The sequence below is a fragment of the Haliotis rufescens genome, unplaced genomic scaffold (genome assembly GCF_023055435.1).
Source record: "Haliotis rufescens isolate VD_foot unplaced genomic scaffold, xgHalRufe1.0.p SCAF_9, whole genome shotgun sequence".
Lineage (NCBI taxonomy): Eukaryota > Metazoa > Mollusca > Gastropoda > Lepetellida > Haliotidae > Haliotis > Haliotis rufescens.
This window is the reverse complement of record NW_025964383.1, coordinates 38,478,544-38,495,475: the sequence shown is the minus strand read 5'-3', so window position 1 is coordinate 38,495,475 and position 16,932 is coordinate 38,478,544. Positions and strand designations below refer to the sequence as shown.

At 40.0% G+C, this 16,932-nt stretch overlaps 2 protein-coding genes across 4 annotated transcripts in view; both read left to right on the top strand.

The window, feature by feature from the left end:
* LOC124139555 overlaps positions 1-16,932 on the top strand; it is a 95,634-nt gene that overhangs the window by 21,052 nt on the left and 57,650 nt on the right. The window lies entirely within an intron of this gene.
* On the top strand, positions 890-15,039 carry LOC124127912 (E3 ubiquitin-protein ligase TRIM71-like). 3 transcript variants are annotated; one of them, XM_048390650.1, is made up of 13 exons: positions 890-1,031; positions 3,071-3,376; positions 6,545-6,642; positions 6,886-7,015; positions 7,782-7,852; positions 7,985-8,084; positions 8,232-9,314; positions 9,580-9,632; positions 9,900-9,951; positions 10,153-10,265; positions 10,423-10,480; positions 11,104-11,160; positions 14,259-15,039. In XM_048390650.1, exons 2-13 carry the CDS (start codon positions 3,100-3,102, stop codon positions 14,489-14,491), a joined length of 2,325 nt encoding a protein of 774 aa, XP_048246607.1. In that variant the 5' UTR covers positions 890-1,031; positions 3,071-3,099; the 3' UTR covers positions 14,492-15,039. The 3 variants fall into 3 exon arrangements, with proteins under 3 accessions (XP_048246607.1, XP_048246608.1, XP_048246609.1); XM_048390651.1 differs by lacking the exons at positions 890-1,031; positions 6,545-6,642 and having other exon boundaries at positions 3,244-3,376; XM_048390652.1 differs by lacking the exons at positions 890-1,031; positions 3,071-3,376 and having other exon boundaries at positions 6,568-6,682.

Genomic DNA, 16,932 nt, shown 5'->3' with positions numbered 1-16,932 from the left:
ACAAGTCAATTGTTTGTGAGCTGGTATGTCTGCTATTGACCAGAAGTTGTGCTCCCTTCATTTATATTTTGTTTTCTCAGGTTACAACGCTCCGATCTGTATACCACTCACGTGATGTGGCGTGTGTTTATTGCATTTCATTTCACCCAATCCTGTTACCTCAACATGTGCAGTGCAACGACTTATTTGGACGGTAGCATTCCCCACTAAATCTTAAATGTCAAGATTAACGAATCTTTGGTACAGAAATATTTCATTTCATAGACATTTACGCATTGGCAGCAATCTACTGAAACGTGGATTTTCAGGAATGACAGTGTCTGTACACGAACGAGTTTCACTATGTATCCATAAGCCCCATCCTGTATGTTTTATCAGCGAGTTATATAATATTAAGATAAAGATAATTATATCATGCAGAACACAAGCATTCTTGATTGCGGTCTCTTCTGCCACGAAACATGAAACACTTGTTCTCACTACCAACTTTGGGGGGAATTGCATTTGAACAATTCTCGTGGTGGTAGGTTCGAATCCCAGAATCGCTCCGATCATGATTCGTGACTTGTCAGCACATAGCCCTACTCCTGGGTTTCAATTTGTTGCATCTAAGACCTGCATCAATGCAGGCTTTCTTCCCATATTAAGCTGACACACCGTGATATAACTGAAAACACAGTTCAAAGCAGCAATACACCCAATCCACTCACTCTATTCTCTGAGGCTATGGATAATGTATTGTATCAGTTGTGGTACCTTAAGTTTCTGTTTAGAACATGCATGTTAGAAACATCAGTTGCTAAGGAAATCCTAGTCTGTCAATGTCAGTGCGACACAGTAATGTACTACTCAACATAGCGACAACTTTCTCGCACAGGGTGGCTTTGTTTGTTACCACGTGACATGCATTAAGATTGTGTACAGTGAGGCGTGGCCCTCGTTCCCTTGAACAGGTAGCGGACAGTTATATTCTAGCTGGATAGAGATGTGTTGAAGACCTGAGCCACAAGTCCCTTTTGCCGTCTTCTGGGGTAAGACATTTGGCTTAGGCTGACAAGAATCAAAGTGAAACTATAGCAAACGAAGAGCTTTTATTAGATAAATATATTTCATTTTCAGCCCGCGTTAACAAATGATCTCAGAGAGTCCTCTCTGTGTATGGCTGTTGTATTAACTCTATGTTATTGTATTGTAGTGGGTCATTATAGTGCCATAGTCGGGCTTCACACTTTCTAACAAATCCATACCTTGAGGCCGAGTATGACGTTGGCGACGCTACCTTACATATTATCATACAGATTACATGTTTCGTTCACTGCATGGCCACACGCGACTATCAGCAGACATTAAGGTCGGCGCGTTGCGTAATTTGTACAACAATATCGACATGTTCCAGATACAGAGTTGTTGAAAATGCCCACGTGCACCTTCTGCCGTCTTTGTGTGTATCAGATATATCTGTGGGTAACGTCTAATCGGTGACTATTCTACCCATTTTCTGTCTAGGTTTAGATGTTGTAATACCGTGTGAAACATCTGAGACATTGTCATCGTGCGTCACACATTAAGTGCTAAATGGACATTGCACACAAATATGGTGAAAGGCGGGATTTAAATCACATTGTATGTCCCCCTTTAAGTAGCATTATAGAGAACACGAAGATCCGTCTTGATTGGTTCTTTCATTATGTCTGATTTGTGATCAAGTTGTTTTCTTTTACGACTTTTTATTTATTTGACACATACACGTGATTGTAGTAGTTTGATAAACACTTGTATTGTGTGACATCATGGACTTAATTTCATTCCACCAACACATTTTAAAGCTACCGATATTAAGTATGTCATCAGACGCCATTCCTGTCACTGCATGTCATGAATGTAGGGACATAGCACAAACTCTAGCTTTGTCACGTGATACTGGCCTACTGATAACATTGTGTTGTAAGTCGGGTGAGATATAACTAACATTTACAACATTGTATGTTTATGCCGTAGAGCTTCATGTGTTGAGTCTCTACCTTCAAATGCGTTCAAATTTTGTTTCACTGTTGATCATGGCGGAGGCCATTTCTGACTGTCGATAGATGTCAATCTCCTGTGTCATATTCCATATCTATCAAATACTTAACTCAATGTGTGGCGCCCAATTTAATTGTATATTTCATTGCTAAACATTTAAATAGTTTCATTTCAATTACACCAATAATTTGTAACCTGTTTTCTGGTGTTTTTCTCTGGAAGGTTGTGCACATCATCTTCTAACATCTTTAATACTGGTTGTTTGTGCTGACCTCTTTCAAACTATGACCCTCTCTTCAAACTGTATTTAGTACATACGATGATTGTTGCTTTACATATCCTCTGGAAACCCATTACTCAGCCTTTTGCAGCCGGCCACATGCCCTTTGAAGTTTTAATGCAGACACATAACCGACATTAAAAAAGAAATAAAGACACGAGGGGCGCAGAGTGGTTATTCTTCCTGCAGTATTTTATTGTACGGTATACAACGACCACGAGTCGTATATTTTGGATATCATATATCAAAATTATGTACAGCCTTTTTAAGGATGTTATTAAAATGTACATTTAAAACCATTTACCTTATTTATAACAAGAATAGAAAGCGACCTCGGCAATGTCGGAGAAGTCCATTTTGAGAACAGGTTTGTCAAGTTTGGTATTTCCCGCATATTCTCACAATCCTAACGTCGACTATTCGTACATTTTCTCCTCATACCGATTGTCATATCTCCCCTGCTTTTGAATGCGACCGTTCGGCCACTGCGTTTATCTGCGTACCCCAGATACATCTATGGGGAACAGCCCACACGACATTTCCCTTTCAGAACGTCGTCCAATATATGACGTCATCAAGTTGGGAGCACGTGTTCGAATCTTCAGCAATGACTTCATGATAGAAAAATGTTTTATCGTGAAATGAACCACGCTTCGTTATTCATTTCTTATTGCAGTTTATCGCGTAGCTATTTACATATAGACTTAAACTCAATAATGGTCACCACGTGAAACAACCATCATACCTGGTATTGTTTTCATTTTACAGATACCATCACGCACGCATCCAATCTCAGGATGGATTTTCCCCATAGTGCTATCCTGCAAAGGAATCACGTATATCTAAAGGAGAACCTTCAGGTCGACCCTGTGCTGGATGCCTTGTACCAGGGCTGTGTCTTCACACAGGGAGACTATGACAGGTGTAGACTAGCTGCACCAGAGAGACAATGTGAACTGTTCCTTGAGATTTTGAAGAAAAAAGGGGTTGAAGGCTACAGGACACTCTGTGCTGTCCTCGATTCCACACAACCATTTATCAAGGAGAAACTTGATAACACCTCAACTGAAGAAGGTATTTCAACCTTTCACACGCCTCGTGATTCATATTGAATATAATATTACTAATCTAAATCTACAAAAAATGTTGGCGTTTTAGTAAAGGTTGGTTCTAAGCACCATAGGCTGTGAAATTGCAGCTCATCAGCTGAAGTTAGAAAAGATTTTTTTCACATAATACACATGTATTTTACAATGTGCATCAGACATTGATAATGTAGACTTATTAACAATGAATTATCCAAGGTTGATCTGTGGAGAAATATATGCTGAATGTTTCCGCCCACAGTCTTGACTAACTGAAGTAAGCTTAGCTACACTCCCATTCATGTGGACTAAGAAAAATAGACAAATTATATAATATGGCGTAGGTCTTGATACACTGACACGTAAATGTTTTAGTCGTTTTTCCAAAGATAAATATACCAAATAATATTTCTTATCCTGGCACAACATATTTCAATTTTGTTCTTCACTTCGATCATATCGCCTAATCTAAAACGTGCCTCCGTGTACATCCAGAGCCCTCGTTACCATTGCTTATTCTGTAATGGGTTATTCATTACGTCCCTTCTCATCACACAAGTGATACAGGGGTGGTTTCTGTTGGGAATTATATCCTTTGACTTTGGGTTTATTATACATTTTACCGGGGCGGTAGGGTAGCCTAGTGGGTAAAGCGTTCGCTCGTCACGCCGAAGACCCGGGTTCGATGCCCGACATGGGTACATTGTGTGAAGCCCATTTCTGATGTCCCCCGCCGTGATATTGCTAGATTATTGCTAAAAGCGGCGTAAAACCATACTCACTTACTCACTCACTCACATTCTACCTGAATGAAACGTCACAGATATCTTTCAAGAAAGCTATTTCAATAAAGTATATGGACAACTTTCATTTTGCAGCATGCATTTGCGTATTTTTGTTCACCTGGTCGTGACAAAACATTTTTCATGCGAAACATTTTTTGTCCATACATTGTTAACTTCTCACAATTGACAGGTACGGCTATTATTTATCATCGTGTGATGTTTATATATATATATATATATCATGTTTTCCAGCATGTATTAGTGACGAAGTGTGTTGCCTCCTATTTGCACAACCATTTGATTTTCGTGTTACCTTGGCAACTGCAGAAGTAATCTTCACGTTGATTGTCCAAACTGTAGAAAGTGGATGTCAATGTCACCAGAACTGTCTTCCACCAGCGTTTCTCCTCGTCTTAGATCGTCATCTGTCACGCCTAATGGCCTCTCTACAAGTATCCCCGGCGTCGCCTTCATGGGATGCATCCTCCTTGGGACTGTGTTGCTTGGCTGATGATTGGAGCTGGGGATCTACTGGGGATCAGTGCTTTGTCTGTGACTGGCGATCCACTGGCGATCCACTGGCGATCGTCCTAAGCCAAGTATCTATTCGCTGATTTACAACGCCTTGTCATCCAGCATCTTGCTGATGCATCCCACCTTGATGGCGCCTTCACATTCAATGGCTACGATGAGTGCATCAGCGTCTGGTATTTCATCGTCACCAGGACAGTCCCCAAACGCGCCTCTCTTCGTCCTGGGATTGGTGATGTACCTTTCTACCCCTGTACAAGTGTCTGTTTGGGAACCGGCGCTCAGAGAATTATTGTGCAGTCCACACATTTCGGATGGTGATCCAACGATAAGGAAATGCAACACCATCCTTGAAATGAGCTCTACTGCGAATGGCTATCAGAAAACCTGTTGCGGCAAGAAACACAGTATGATAATCTCACCAAAACTTTATTCACATTTTCGTTTTCACAACGTTGCAGCGTTATCGTTACCGTTATCAAATATATACCTTGATATATAAGTTTTCAACACAAACCTGAACCATTCAAAGTATACAAATATTCTAATTACAAATTGCATGATAATGAATACTTTATTCAAATGTTTCATTTGTACATAAAGACAATATAAAGGTAAGGAAACAAAAACTCACATCTGTGTTCTGCCATAAACGACTCATGACAACATGGAGGCCTTCTGTCCTACCAACAACATGCGCTTGTGATCATGTTGCTGAACGGCGTGCCACTAGAGGCCAGGTTTCGACACCTCTCGGGCATCACACATGTCGTCGCAGACGTGATTTCAAGGCGACACCAGTCCACGCCAACATAATGATAACTTCATCCGAGGTTTTGTTTGGATTGGTTAACAGCTGGACACGCCCAACACTGATTTGGGCACTACAAGATACGACAACCAGCTTCCAATGTTCGACTCTCTTATCTCAGATTCACTCATCTAGGATCTTGATCCACTGGCCATACGCTGCAATGCAATGCCACCTTCATTTTTTCCACACCAACACTACCACTTAGAGTACTGCTGACGTTGACTAAAACTAGTGCCAACGTCTTTCCATTGTGTCTTATTGGCTCAGGAGACTATGGTTCCAGAACTAGAAAGATCACAGGAATCCTGGGAACCACCCTGGGAAAGGCAACTCTGCAATGCATGCATGAACTTAACTTAAGTTTGACAATGACCAGAAGCCTCATATGGAACTAATGTGGGATTTTGTCATCAAACGCCATTGTTTTCCAGATATTCTTTGTATCACATTGTGTCACAATAACTATTCAGAGGGATTGTTGGTCTCCGATTCTATGGGACTCACGTATTATAAGCCGCGCTGCTCGACCATGAAGCATCGATTTACATGTTAGAGTTGAGGATGTGACAGGGGGCAGCATATTCTTATACACACGTGTTCCAGAGATTGTTAGCAAAACGACAAGCTGCAGAAATAGCTTTCAAGCGTTGCAAAATGTTGTGTCAATATGTATGCGACATGAATTTGGTTATTCAAGATATTAGTATCCTTACATTGTCACAAGAAGTCTCTGTCCCAGGCCTAATTACCAAACCACATGCTGATGAGAATACAGTTGAGTATCAAGGACTCTGCTTGGTAACCAACGGCAACGTGTGTTCCAATGTAGAAGTGGCATGCTTTGGCTTTTATTTTATATGATCAAATGGAAATATATTGTGCCAGGATAAGTATTCTTATAACATGAATAGCAAAAGTCGACAGGCAAGGAATTATTCCAAACAATATCAACTTTAAATTGCATTCTTTTCAGAAGATATGTGTTAACAGTCTTTTAAATCTAGTTTTCGCAATATTATATTTTCAGGTAGTTCAGATCTCGTCTATGTCAACAAGGAAAAGCTGGAAGCTCACCACAAAAAACAACTAACTGAAAAAGATGGGCAAATAGCTGACATGCACTCTGTACGTTGTGGAGAGACAGCACAAGCTCGCCATTTATTATGTTAAGAGCTCCCTTGTTTTGAGAAGAGATATATATTTAGATGTATATGATTTTAACAATGGTAGTGATTATTAAAAGTGCATTTACACCAACGTTGAAGTTTAGATCAAAAAGGAGTTTTACATGTAAAAAATGACATAAACTGCTACATTTATAAGCAGTCGATATTTACTTCTTAAACGGTCATTCGCGTTTGTTTTTAGGCAATGGAAAGACTTGAGGAACAAGTTAAACAAAAAGACACAGACCATGCCGAACTTGAAGAACAACTGATACAAGAAAGAGGGGATCTCACAACACAGATAGAAAAGAAGAATGAGGAAGTTGAAGCTCGTAATGTGACATTAATAATATATAGTTAAATATCGCTTCTATCCACAATTTTGATTTTGCCTATTTTGCCAGTAACAAATGTTATATTTGGGATAACACTTTTGGAGTAAAGTACAGACTCTCGTACTTGTTTAGGTTGAGTCCCATTCGGGATTCGAACCCATACTGCCAGAGTGAGGCACCTAATCGCCATCACACAAAGTCTGCGATCATACCCACTCAGCTGTCGAGGCTTCGAAAAAATGGTCCGACAACTGGTAGCCTAGATCACGTACTTTTTGCACCCCTTCGACAAGCGTAAATTCGCACGGCTCCCATGGCTGAAATCAATGAACACACAATGACATTTAGAAAGTGGTCAAATGTAACAAATGTTATATATTTGGGGTAACACATTCTTAGAAAAGTACAGATTCTCATACTCTTTAAGGTTGAGTCCCATCCAGGATTCGAACCCACACTGTCACTGCCGGATAGGACTCAACTTAAAAAAATACGATAATCTGTACTTAACTAAGAAAGAGTTATACCAAATAAAACATTTGATCACTTGCTAAATGGCATTGAGTGTTCATATTTTGCCAGTGTTCACGGTGGTAATGGAACATCCTGGTTTCCAACGGCCTGTCTATGATAAACAACTACATTGTATCATTTCTGAAATATACTAATTCCATAGTTTCAATGGACAAATGCTATGCAATGTCCGGAATGTTGACACATAAAACTGTTATCTGAGGATATCCATGCATTTTTCTTGTTTCAGTAAAAACAAAATTGTCAAAGGCAAATGATGAGTTGCTGCAGATTCGAGCAAAATGTGAAACATTGGAGAAGGTGAGAATGGGATCAACTTATATGTTTAAAGTGTTATTTTGCACAACTTCTAAACTAAATGGAAATAAATTAACACGTAATATCTTGATAACAAGATACATGTCTGTGATGCAGTGATAACTGTCGTTTCAGAGACTACAAGAGGAAGAGAAGGCATATGATGCTTTATTGGGGGTTCCCAGGTCACAGTCCCCAGACAGGGTACATGTTAGAGAGGAAGTCCATCAAGCAGGTGCATTAAACAAAGTGACACTCCATCTTATATATGTAACTTATGAACAAAAATACAATTACACGGTAAGTAAGAGCCTGATTAAATATGTCTGATGAATCAGTTCCTTTAAGCTTTAAACTGATCGTGTAACTTGTTTTTCCTCAGAATCGACTGAGCGAATGTGTCAGTTTACAACTCAGTCCTGTTGTGATGGGAGTCAGCTTTGCCTTCTTCCATGCCTTCATTCTGCCTGCAAGCCATGCATTGATCACCAAGACACCCAAGCCAAGCAGAATTGCATACAGTGTCCCTCCTGTGGCTGTGAGTTCAACATGGAGCAGACAGCAGTGGATCATGTCAGACGCAATGAAGCTGCCTATACTGCTAACGTTGATGGAGAGAAGGAATGTAACTACATCGAAGGAGATCATGATGCAAAGGCTGTGATGTACTGCCACGAATGTGCTAGCCTGCTCTGTTCCGACTGTCATAAAATACACGAACCACTGAAACCGAATCGAACCCACAGAGTGAGTGAGATCAACCAGGCGGAGAATATCCCTATGAAGCAGTGGATGAAAGAACCTAACTGCAGAGACCATCCTGACAATAAGCTGCAACTGTATGACCACACATGTAAGCAGGCAATCTGCCTTGTGTGTGTACATGGAGCCCACAAGGGTCACGAGAATGAAGACATGAATCATGCCTATGTGGAAGCAAAGGGTCAGCTAGAGGAGCAGGTGCAGCAGCAACGACTTAAACTGAAAGATGTCACAGTCAGAATGAAAACTGTCAACAGTCACCAAAACGAACTGGGAAATAAACAGAGAAAGCTGGAACAAGATGCCACTACAGTCTTCAAAAGTGTTGCTGTACGGTTCCTTCACCGGCAGAGACAACTCATGAAGGACATTCATGCGAGTCTTCAGGCCCCAAATGAAATGGTTAAAGAGAAGCTGGACATTTTACATGACGTCCATACTTCAATAGAATCAACAATAGACTACACCCGGAGAACACTTGAATCCACAAGACAGGAGGAGCTCATTACTCTCACCGGTGTACTACAGAAGACATCTGATGAAAATCTGAAGAGGAAGCTTCCAGAAGATGACACACAAGACACGAGAGTCCTTCTTTCCTTTCAAGGACAGAAAGCCCTTATGGAACTAATCGACACATTTGGTGGTCTTGCCTCCAGTCTTGACTTGGATCATATTCCAGATAAACAGCCTACTTTACAGGGTAAGAATGCTTCTTCAATATCGGAACACTGATCGTGGACTTTAGGAACAATATCCTATATCATAGCTAAGTGTTTTGGGTATATTTTAAGTTATCTTATCTTGCATGCCTTAATACCATTATTAATCGATTTAAAAGTAACTTGCTATTCCATGTACAGTGGCCCAGTTTTAATGTAGACGAACATCCGTCCGTATGTACGATTGGTAAGAGGAAAACTGTTACCAATAAGGTAATCAATCTGTGTTTGTCATTTTCTCTTCAGATCTCCATAAACAGAATAAACACCTAGCATTAAAAGAAGAAGAAACCAGTGCGGTAATGTATTGCTTTCGTAACAGAATTTTGTTTTTATTAACATGTTTTCTAAGAAAGGGTTTCAATGGCTCTTTACATTGAGTACATACATGACTCAAATTGTGAGTAAAACATATGTTAATCAACATGAAGTTGCACATCGTTCATAACACCCATGTTACATGCAGTCGATAAATAAATAATATATGTGGTATGATATGATACACAGCTATTGTGTGAGCCAAAGGTTATGTTCTGATCTCTATGGTGTCAGCGATGTTGTTTCAGCTACATGAAGGACGGTGGCATCGGCTTGGGGAGATGATCCGTCGCATCACAGGTACAATATAACACCTGGATGTAGGTCAGGAAAAGCAAATTAAATACCAAATGAACTACACTAACCTTCAAACTTTAATATAGAATATCAATGTATTCAGTGTATCAGTTTAAAACTCACTTTCTGTTTATATAAATACAGTAAATAATAAGACTTTAGTTAGATTAATTATTGAAATCCAATACATTTATCTACAAACAGGTTCTGATACAAGTGGAGATGGATCACAGGGACTCCAACCTGAACAGCTGACACCACAGGATCTCCGACCTCAACAGCTGACACCACAGGAAGCTTATGAAGTTGTCACACATGTACGTTAAATAACAAACAACCCCCACCCCCTCAAAATGTAAACTGCGAAGTATAGAAGAAAAGGAAAGCATTCAAAATTGTCTAGCCAAGAAACGTATTTAGATTTATACATAGAACTTACATAATGTGTAAAGCTTATTAATAATATGTTTTCAGTTCATACTCGGAGCATCCATCATTTCTGAGTCGCCTACACGTGGTTTATACTTGAGAGGTATGTACTACACGATATGGGATTTAGTTATTTAGTCAAAACTATATCTCGAATGTCAGAGTTACTGTCAAGTTTTAAGATGTCACCAGTTTACTAGATTTCGAGGTAAAGGATGCATGACCCATAGCAGTTATGTATAGCAAACAGTTCCACCTGTTTAGTCAGCGATACTGTACGCCACATACCACAACTAGTTACATCAAACTTGCTATTTTCGAATGATAACATGTAATGCCCTCCTTCGTTTGGATAATATTCATTATACATGTTACACTTTAAAATCGTTGCTTCTGGCATGTCAGAAAATACATAGTTATTAGGAAGTTTTATCTAGATCAGTTAATGTAGTTCACTGCACAATAAAAGGCAAATTGAGGTAACTAGCTTCACTAACTAGCTTGTGTACATTTGCATTCCTTAATCGTGCGATGATCCTCTGAACTTAGTATCATGGATTCAAATCCTAAATTCGACCAGATCATGGTTTTGGCTTCAAAGAACCATATGTGTGTTTGATCAGTGTAAAGCTCACTCACATTTTACAATGCTTGTCATCTGTGAGAACAGTCTTCAGAAACAAATGTGCCAAAATCATGTATAACAATGAAAACTATATTTTTCAGGGTACTCAGGTGCAATTCACATCATCAGCAAGAACAGAAGTGGCATATTCATCATCTGTAAGTATTTATTTTTAGTAGTTCATGTTTATTAGGCAATTGGGTTAAGCAATAGATTCTAGCATACAAAACCACTTAAAAAGTCAGTTGCTTACAATGTATATCCTGTATTACCATCGTGTGTCACCGGCGTTGATCGTAGTACGTGTTATCAATCACCGGTGTGCTGGATGCGACTTTATAATGACCAGACGTCCATGACGTAAACGGAACATGTAAATGTAAAAGAAAAGATTCATACTAAAGGGATCAAAACAAGTCACGTGCTGGAAGCTTGTACCTCCTGCAGTTGTAGTGAGGTATAAGGGATTAATCATGGCTGAGAACACATGGAATGGGCTTCACACATTCGACCCTTGTTGGGAGTCAAACCCAGCATGAACAAGGTAACTCTTTAAACCCAAGGCTACTCCACTACCACTCTAGCAGTTGGACTTTCCAGTTTTGCAATCGTATGGGTGTTCTCATACATGTATGTTTTCTGTGGGAGCATCTTCCAGAACTGTAGAAAGCTGTAGTGTAGTACCGGCAGAAGGTGAGCTGGATGAAACACAAGAAAACATTGATATGTAGCACAAATCATGGTGTATGATGAAAAGACAATGAGCTCACAAATATTGTTTATATCGGCTGAGTGAAAAGCTGCATTCAGATTCACCCATATTCTGTGTCAAGTGTCCATGAAGGTTCACTGTGTGAAGCCATGTCTGGTGTTCCAAGATGTGTTATTGCTGGAATACTTCTAAGCTGTGTAAAACCATTTTCACTTACTCGCTTAAAGAAATAGGCTTCAAGCATACAATTCAAATCGTTATGAGAATATTCAGACTCGATTTTCTACAGAAACATATTATATAGGCAGTAAAGGCAAGATAGTGATGAAAAAGTATGTGACCGAATCACTGTAAATTAGTTGATGACACCAAGTGTCTGCAAAAATGGACGTCCTGCTCTACCAGTAGCACCCGGCAATTTTTACAAGAATTACATGTTTTTGTGTTTTTCCTAATGCCGCACCCAACAATACTCCTCCAATACGAATGCGGCCTGTAAACAATTGAGTCCTGCCCAGACAATCCAGTGATCAGTATCATGAACAATGACTCACGCTATCGGGGTACGACGTCCACGTCCCCAAGCATGACCCACCTATCCAGTCAGGTGAATGTCAGTGTGTGGGGATGTGTGAACACTCCCTATAGAGGTCATAGTAGGAAACAGCGTCGCGCATCTTTCGACAATTAGCGGGTCATATTTGGTAAATTCCTCTGAACGTCTATCATTGGATATCTGAATTGTCTTGACCAGGCCTGTGAGGGTTAGTCCTTGATAAAAAAGATTAGATGTAAACGCAATGTGTCTTTCCACAAAACGTGAATAATCTGACATCCTCACTTCAGTCCCCAAACAACAGTGAAATGTAAACGTCATAAGCTGGAGCTGATCTATCAGGACCTCGACATTATCGGAGAAATTTAGGATGTCAAAACAAAGGCTAAAAAATCATATAATTGACAAGGCATTACTTCCCATTTTTGCAGCCATTTCCAGTTACGACGGTGTTAGCCAACCAGCCAACTTGACCTTTGCACTTCTTTGATTTTTTTATTGATTTTTATTGTTTGAGGTGCTATCACATAGCCATGCTGTCCTAGCCAATTTGCGTTTACTCCTTGTGTGTGTTTGTTTTAATTAAATTTTTTTAGTCTGCCACCATATATGCATATGTAACACTTGTAAAAGTTCAGCTTTTTTTATAGAAGCACCTCATATAAAGGTGAGGTAGGCCAGTTTGATCGTCGCGTCAAAGATGAGGGTTTCGATTCCCCACATGTGTGCAATGTGTATGTGAATTACATTTCTGGAGTCCCCCACAGTGGTAGTGCTGGAATATTGCTAAAAGTGGTGTATTTACAATATTCACTCATTTGAATCACATTAACTATGTACATACATTCGCTCGTCACGCTGAAGACCTGGTTCGATTCCCGACATGGGTACAATGTGTGAAACCCATGTCTGGTGTCCCCCGCCATGATATTGTTGGAATATTGCTTAAAGCGGCGTAAAACCATACTTACTCACTCACTCACTCAATGTACAAAAACAAATATACATGTAACTTTGATGGTGATTTCTTGGGTGGTGAAAGGTTGTTGATGTGAAACATGTGTAAGTGCCTCTGATAACATAGTAATCGTCTATTTCTTAATAACAGCTGTGTTTTTGGCCAAAATAAGAATGAGATTTCATAAATAAAATGTAGAGAATCATGTCCATGTTTACTGAGGAATTTTGACAAGAATTGTTATTTTGGTTAATCAATAATCAAAAAGGTTTACCGATCCTAAAATTCCATTTAATTATTTAAACACACATCGATTGGGGAAAAGGGAGTAGCCCGTATTTAAATTTTAATCTGTTCCATATTTGTGAAACTTTGGGCCGGGTTTGATGACTTCAGCAGCAGGATAAGGTAGGTTTCAGATGAATGTATGTCACCATTATCACATACCAGATGGAAGTAGTGTGAATTAGTCCGGGATTGTCCGTCAACAATGGATACGTTATGCAATGTCATAATAATAATATAACTGTTTATACAAATCATTCACAAATACTTATCCCAGTCAATCCACTTGACGTGAAAATCTCCCCGCCCAGCAAGTGCGCTCAAACTGTGTTCAGTGACTGAAGCGGACGTAGAAGTTACCACTGTGTCTGTTGAACCCTCAAATGTAAAAATATCACGAAACAACACTTTTGTCTATCTCAGTCTTTACTATTATGTATAATTAGAGTTTTGAATCCCTATAATGATAGTTTAATCGTGAAATAACTTTGAAACATTTACATAATTCGGCAGTTGGGGTCTATTAGTCACAGCAAAGTAGGTCAAATGCAACTTTGTAAAAAGATATCTAAAAAGCGTGTATTTGTTTCACAGCGTTTATTATTTAAATTAAAAGTACAGTTATCATTAAATTCGTAGGCAGATGAAAATGGCAGCCGATAAATCATAGCGCTTTTTGGAATCATTGAAACAAAACTCATAAACAAAATGATTCATTGTAGTAACAAATAAAATCTATTTCCAGGTCCTAAACTCCAACTGGACGCTGCTCGAGCCAACACATACTGGTGCCATGTAACGACAGACGGTGAGCTGGTCAACTCGCCGCCCGACACACAGTCACGTGACAGGCGCAGGCTGCAGAAGTATTTGGCCCCGTGTATTCCACCCCCATCCCACTTGATCCATCCCCCTCTAGTGTCACCCCTTCCCCCAACACACCACGATACTGGGAAACCCACTCCAGGGTGGGTGTGATGAGTGCACAAATTGGGTTCCCTACCCTGGAGATGGGTGTAGTGGAGGAGTGCCAGGTGGACAGTGGGAGGTATGTTTTTCTACAGCGCCGCTCCTGGTGTGTCTGTGTAAGGAGCTGCACCACACACTCGGGGAGTATCTGTACCGGGGTGTGGCAGGAGGGGGAGGAGGGGAAGTGTTACAGTAACACAATGTCTGACACACCCGGCACTCAGGCCACCCTCCACTATGGAGTTGTGCTGGATGTTGGGAGGGGTAGACTGGCCTTTATCGACCTGGACAGGGAGGTTGTTTTGGCAAAAGCTAATAAAGAGTTTCGTGAGGCTCTTCTCCCTGTGTTTGGTATTTATTTGCCAATTGCCTTCACAGTAAACATGAAGTTGATTAGCGGGGAGGAGATCGTCATGACTGACACAAAAAGATCACTCATCAATGAAGCCCTGGCCTAAGGAATGAACTGAACAAGGCACTGTGTAAACTTGTAAACATGACATATCTACTTAAACTGTCAAATACAATACAACACTAGTGAAGAGGAGGGCGTAGAAGTAGCCTGTTCATGTGTTGTTTGTTGTTTGTTTGTTGTGTACGACCATGTAACAAGGTTAGCTAAAGGTGTTGTTTTCCTACATGACTGGTTTCTGTTGTGTATTAGAAACATTTTACATCCATACATGAGTATTGTTATGATTATTAATATATAGTACCTGATCAGTTTATGAACATTTCACACATTTCTGGGAAATGTTACAACACGCAACTGAGTAAAACATTTATTCAATCATGAATACATGGACATATTTCGCTTCCATTCTGTAAAATAACAATTTTAAATACCCACATGAATAGTGTTGATTTGAAATTGACAGATACATTACATGGCGGTCCTGGTGTACAGCTGGGTAGTTAAGTTCACTGAATTGTCTGTTTCTTTATGACAATGTGTCCTGCTGTGAGTGAGTAGAATTTTGAATCCCCATACAAGTGTTTTTATAGTATTTTCATTTGATCTGCACGAATAGTTTCAAAAGTACATTCCTACAGTGCCCATACAATCCGAACACTTTCAACAGAATTGGTTTTAACAACTTGGCTCTCGATACGAGTTCTTAAACATGTAGGGTTTCTAAGAATTGTTGTACTTGTGCAGCACTTGGTCTACATCCAACAATGAGGTTTGCAGAAATGCACAATACAAAATGTCACTCCTAGAATACCGCGCCATTTTGAAACTTAGGCCATGCTTGCTGCTGTCTCTGCCTTTTCTTTCTGTATCGCTATGAAATAATTTGATAGGCAGTAACTACATTCTAAACCCGTTGTCTCGAACTTCAAGGTGTCCATCCTCTAGTAAATGACCAGGTTTAACCAGGCGGATAAATTATGTCGATAATGCCACAATTCCTCTTTTGAGAACAACATGTATTCAGCACACGGTGGTGCCAAGTCGACTGGTCGAGTGTTCTGTATGTTGATAAATGTACGTATTTATTTACTATCATTATTTTATCATGTCATATTCCAGTGATATAAATAAACTGTAAACAGATGCGTAAATGTATTTATTACCTACGAGGGCAAACCTATGGGGATTCATAAAAATCAAATGTGCCCTAGGGTCATATCATGTCACGAGATAACAGTGTATTATTTTCGTCATCCGGATGGCATTGTTGACGTCATTCAAATCTTATTGTGACTTGAGTTAGTGAGTGAGTGAGATGGGTTTAACGCCGCTTTTAACAGTATTCCAGTTATATCACGGCGTGTCAGCTTAATGGGGGAGGAAAGACCGAAGTGATGCTGGTCTCAGACGTTTACCACTTCGGTAAAACCTACGAGCACGATAGGGATAGGGTACAAACCTAGAAACATAATCGGGGCGAACAGGGATTCGAACCTACAATCATAGGTTTCTTGCATGCCCAAGGGACGCATCTCTACACAGCAAATCGCGAGGCATTAGACGACTGGGCCACCCATGCCGCCTTGTCCTTAAGTAGACAATATAGTAATGTTTTACAATTCGTCAAAACAAAGTATAAAACTGATGTCTGGTGTGTAATCTTGCATTCAGAAGCGGAAACCTAACTCTCTGTCTGGACTCCTAAGTGACATTCGAAGAGGGTGCGGTCGGGTAGCCTGGTGGTTAAAGCGTTCGCTCGTCACGCAGAAGACCCGGGTTCGATTCCCGACATGGGTAAAATGTGTGAAGCCCATTTCTGGTGTCCCCCGCCGTGATATTGCTGGAATATTGCTAAAAGCGGCGTTAAACCATACTCTATCACTCACTCACTCATTCGAAGAGTGTTTGCATGGGATCAGTCATTGTATTTAGTACTTGAGTAGCTGTTTTATCCATAAGTGAATCGATTTGGTATCACAATTATATTTAAGGTGCATAACGGCGTGTCAGCTCCATTTAAGATAAGCGGTTGAGT

Bases quoted from the DNA above. Each gene is read 5' to 3' on its own strand.
- LOC124127912 (XM_048390650.1), top strand. From the start codon at position 3,100: ATGGATTTTCCCCATAGTGCTATCCTGCAAAGGAATCACGTATATCTA. The intron at 7,853-7,984 runs GTGAGAATGGGA...CTGTCGTTTCAG, and splicing joins AATGTGAAACATTGGAGAAG to AGACTACAAGAGGAAGAGAA. The intron at 10,481-11,103 runs GTATGTACTACA...TATATTTTTCAG, and splicing joins ACGTGGTTTATACTTGAGAG to GGTACTCAGGTGCAATTCAC.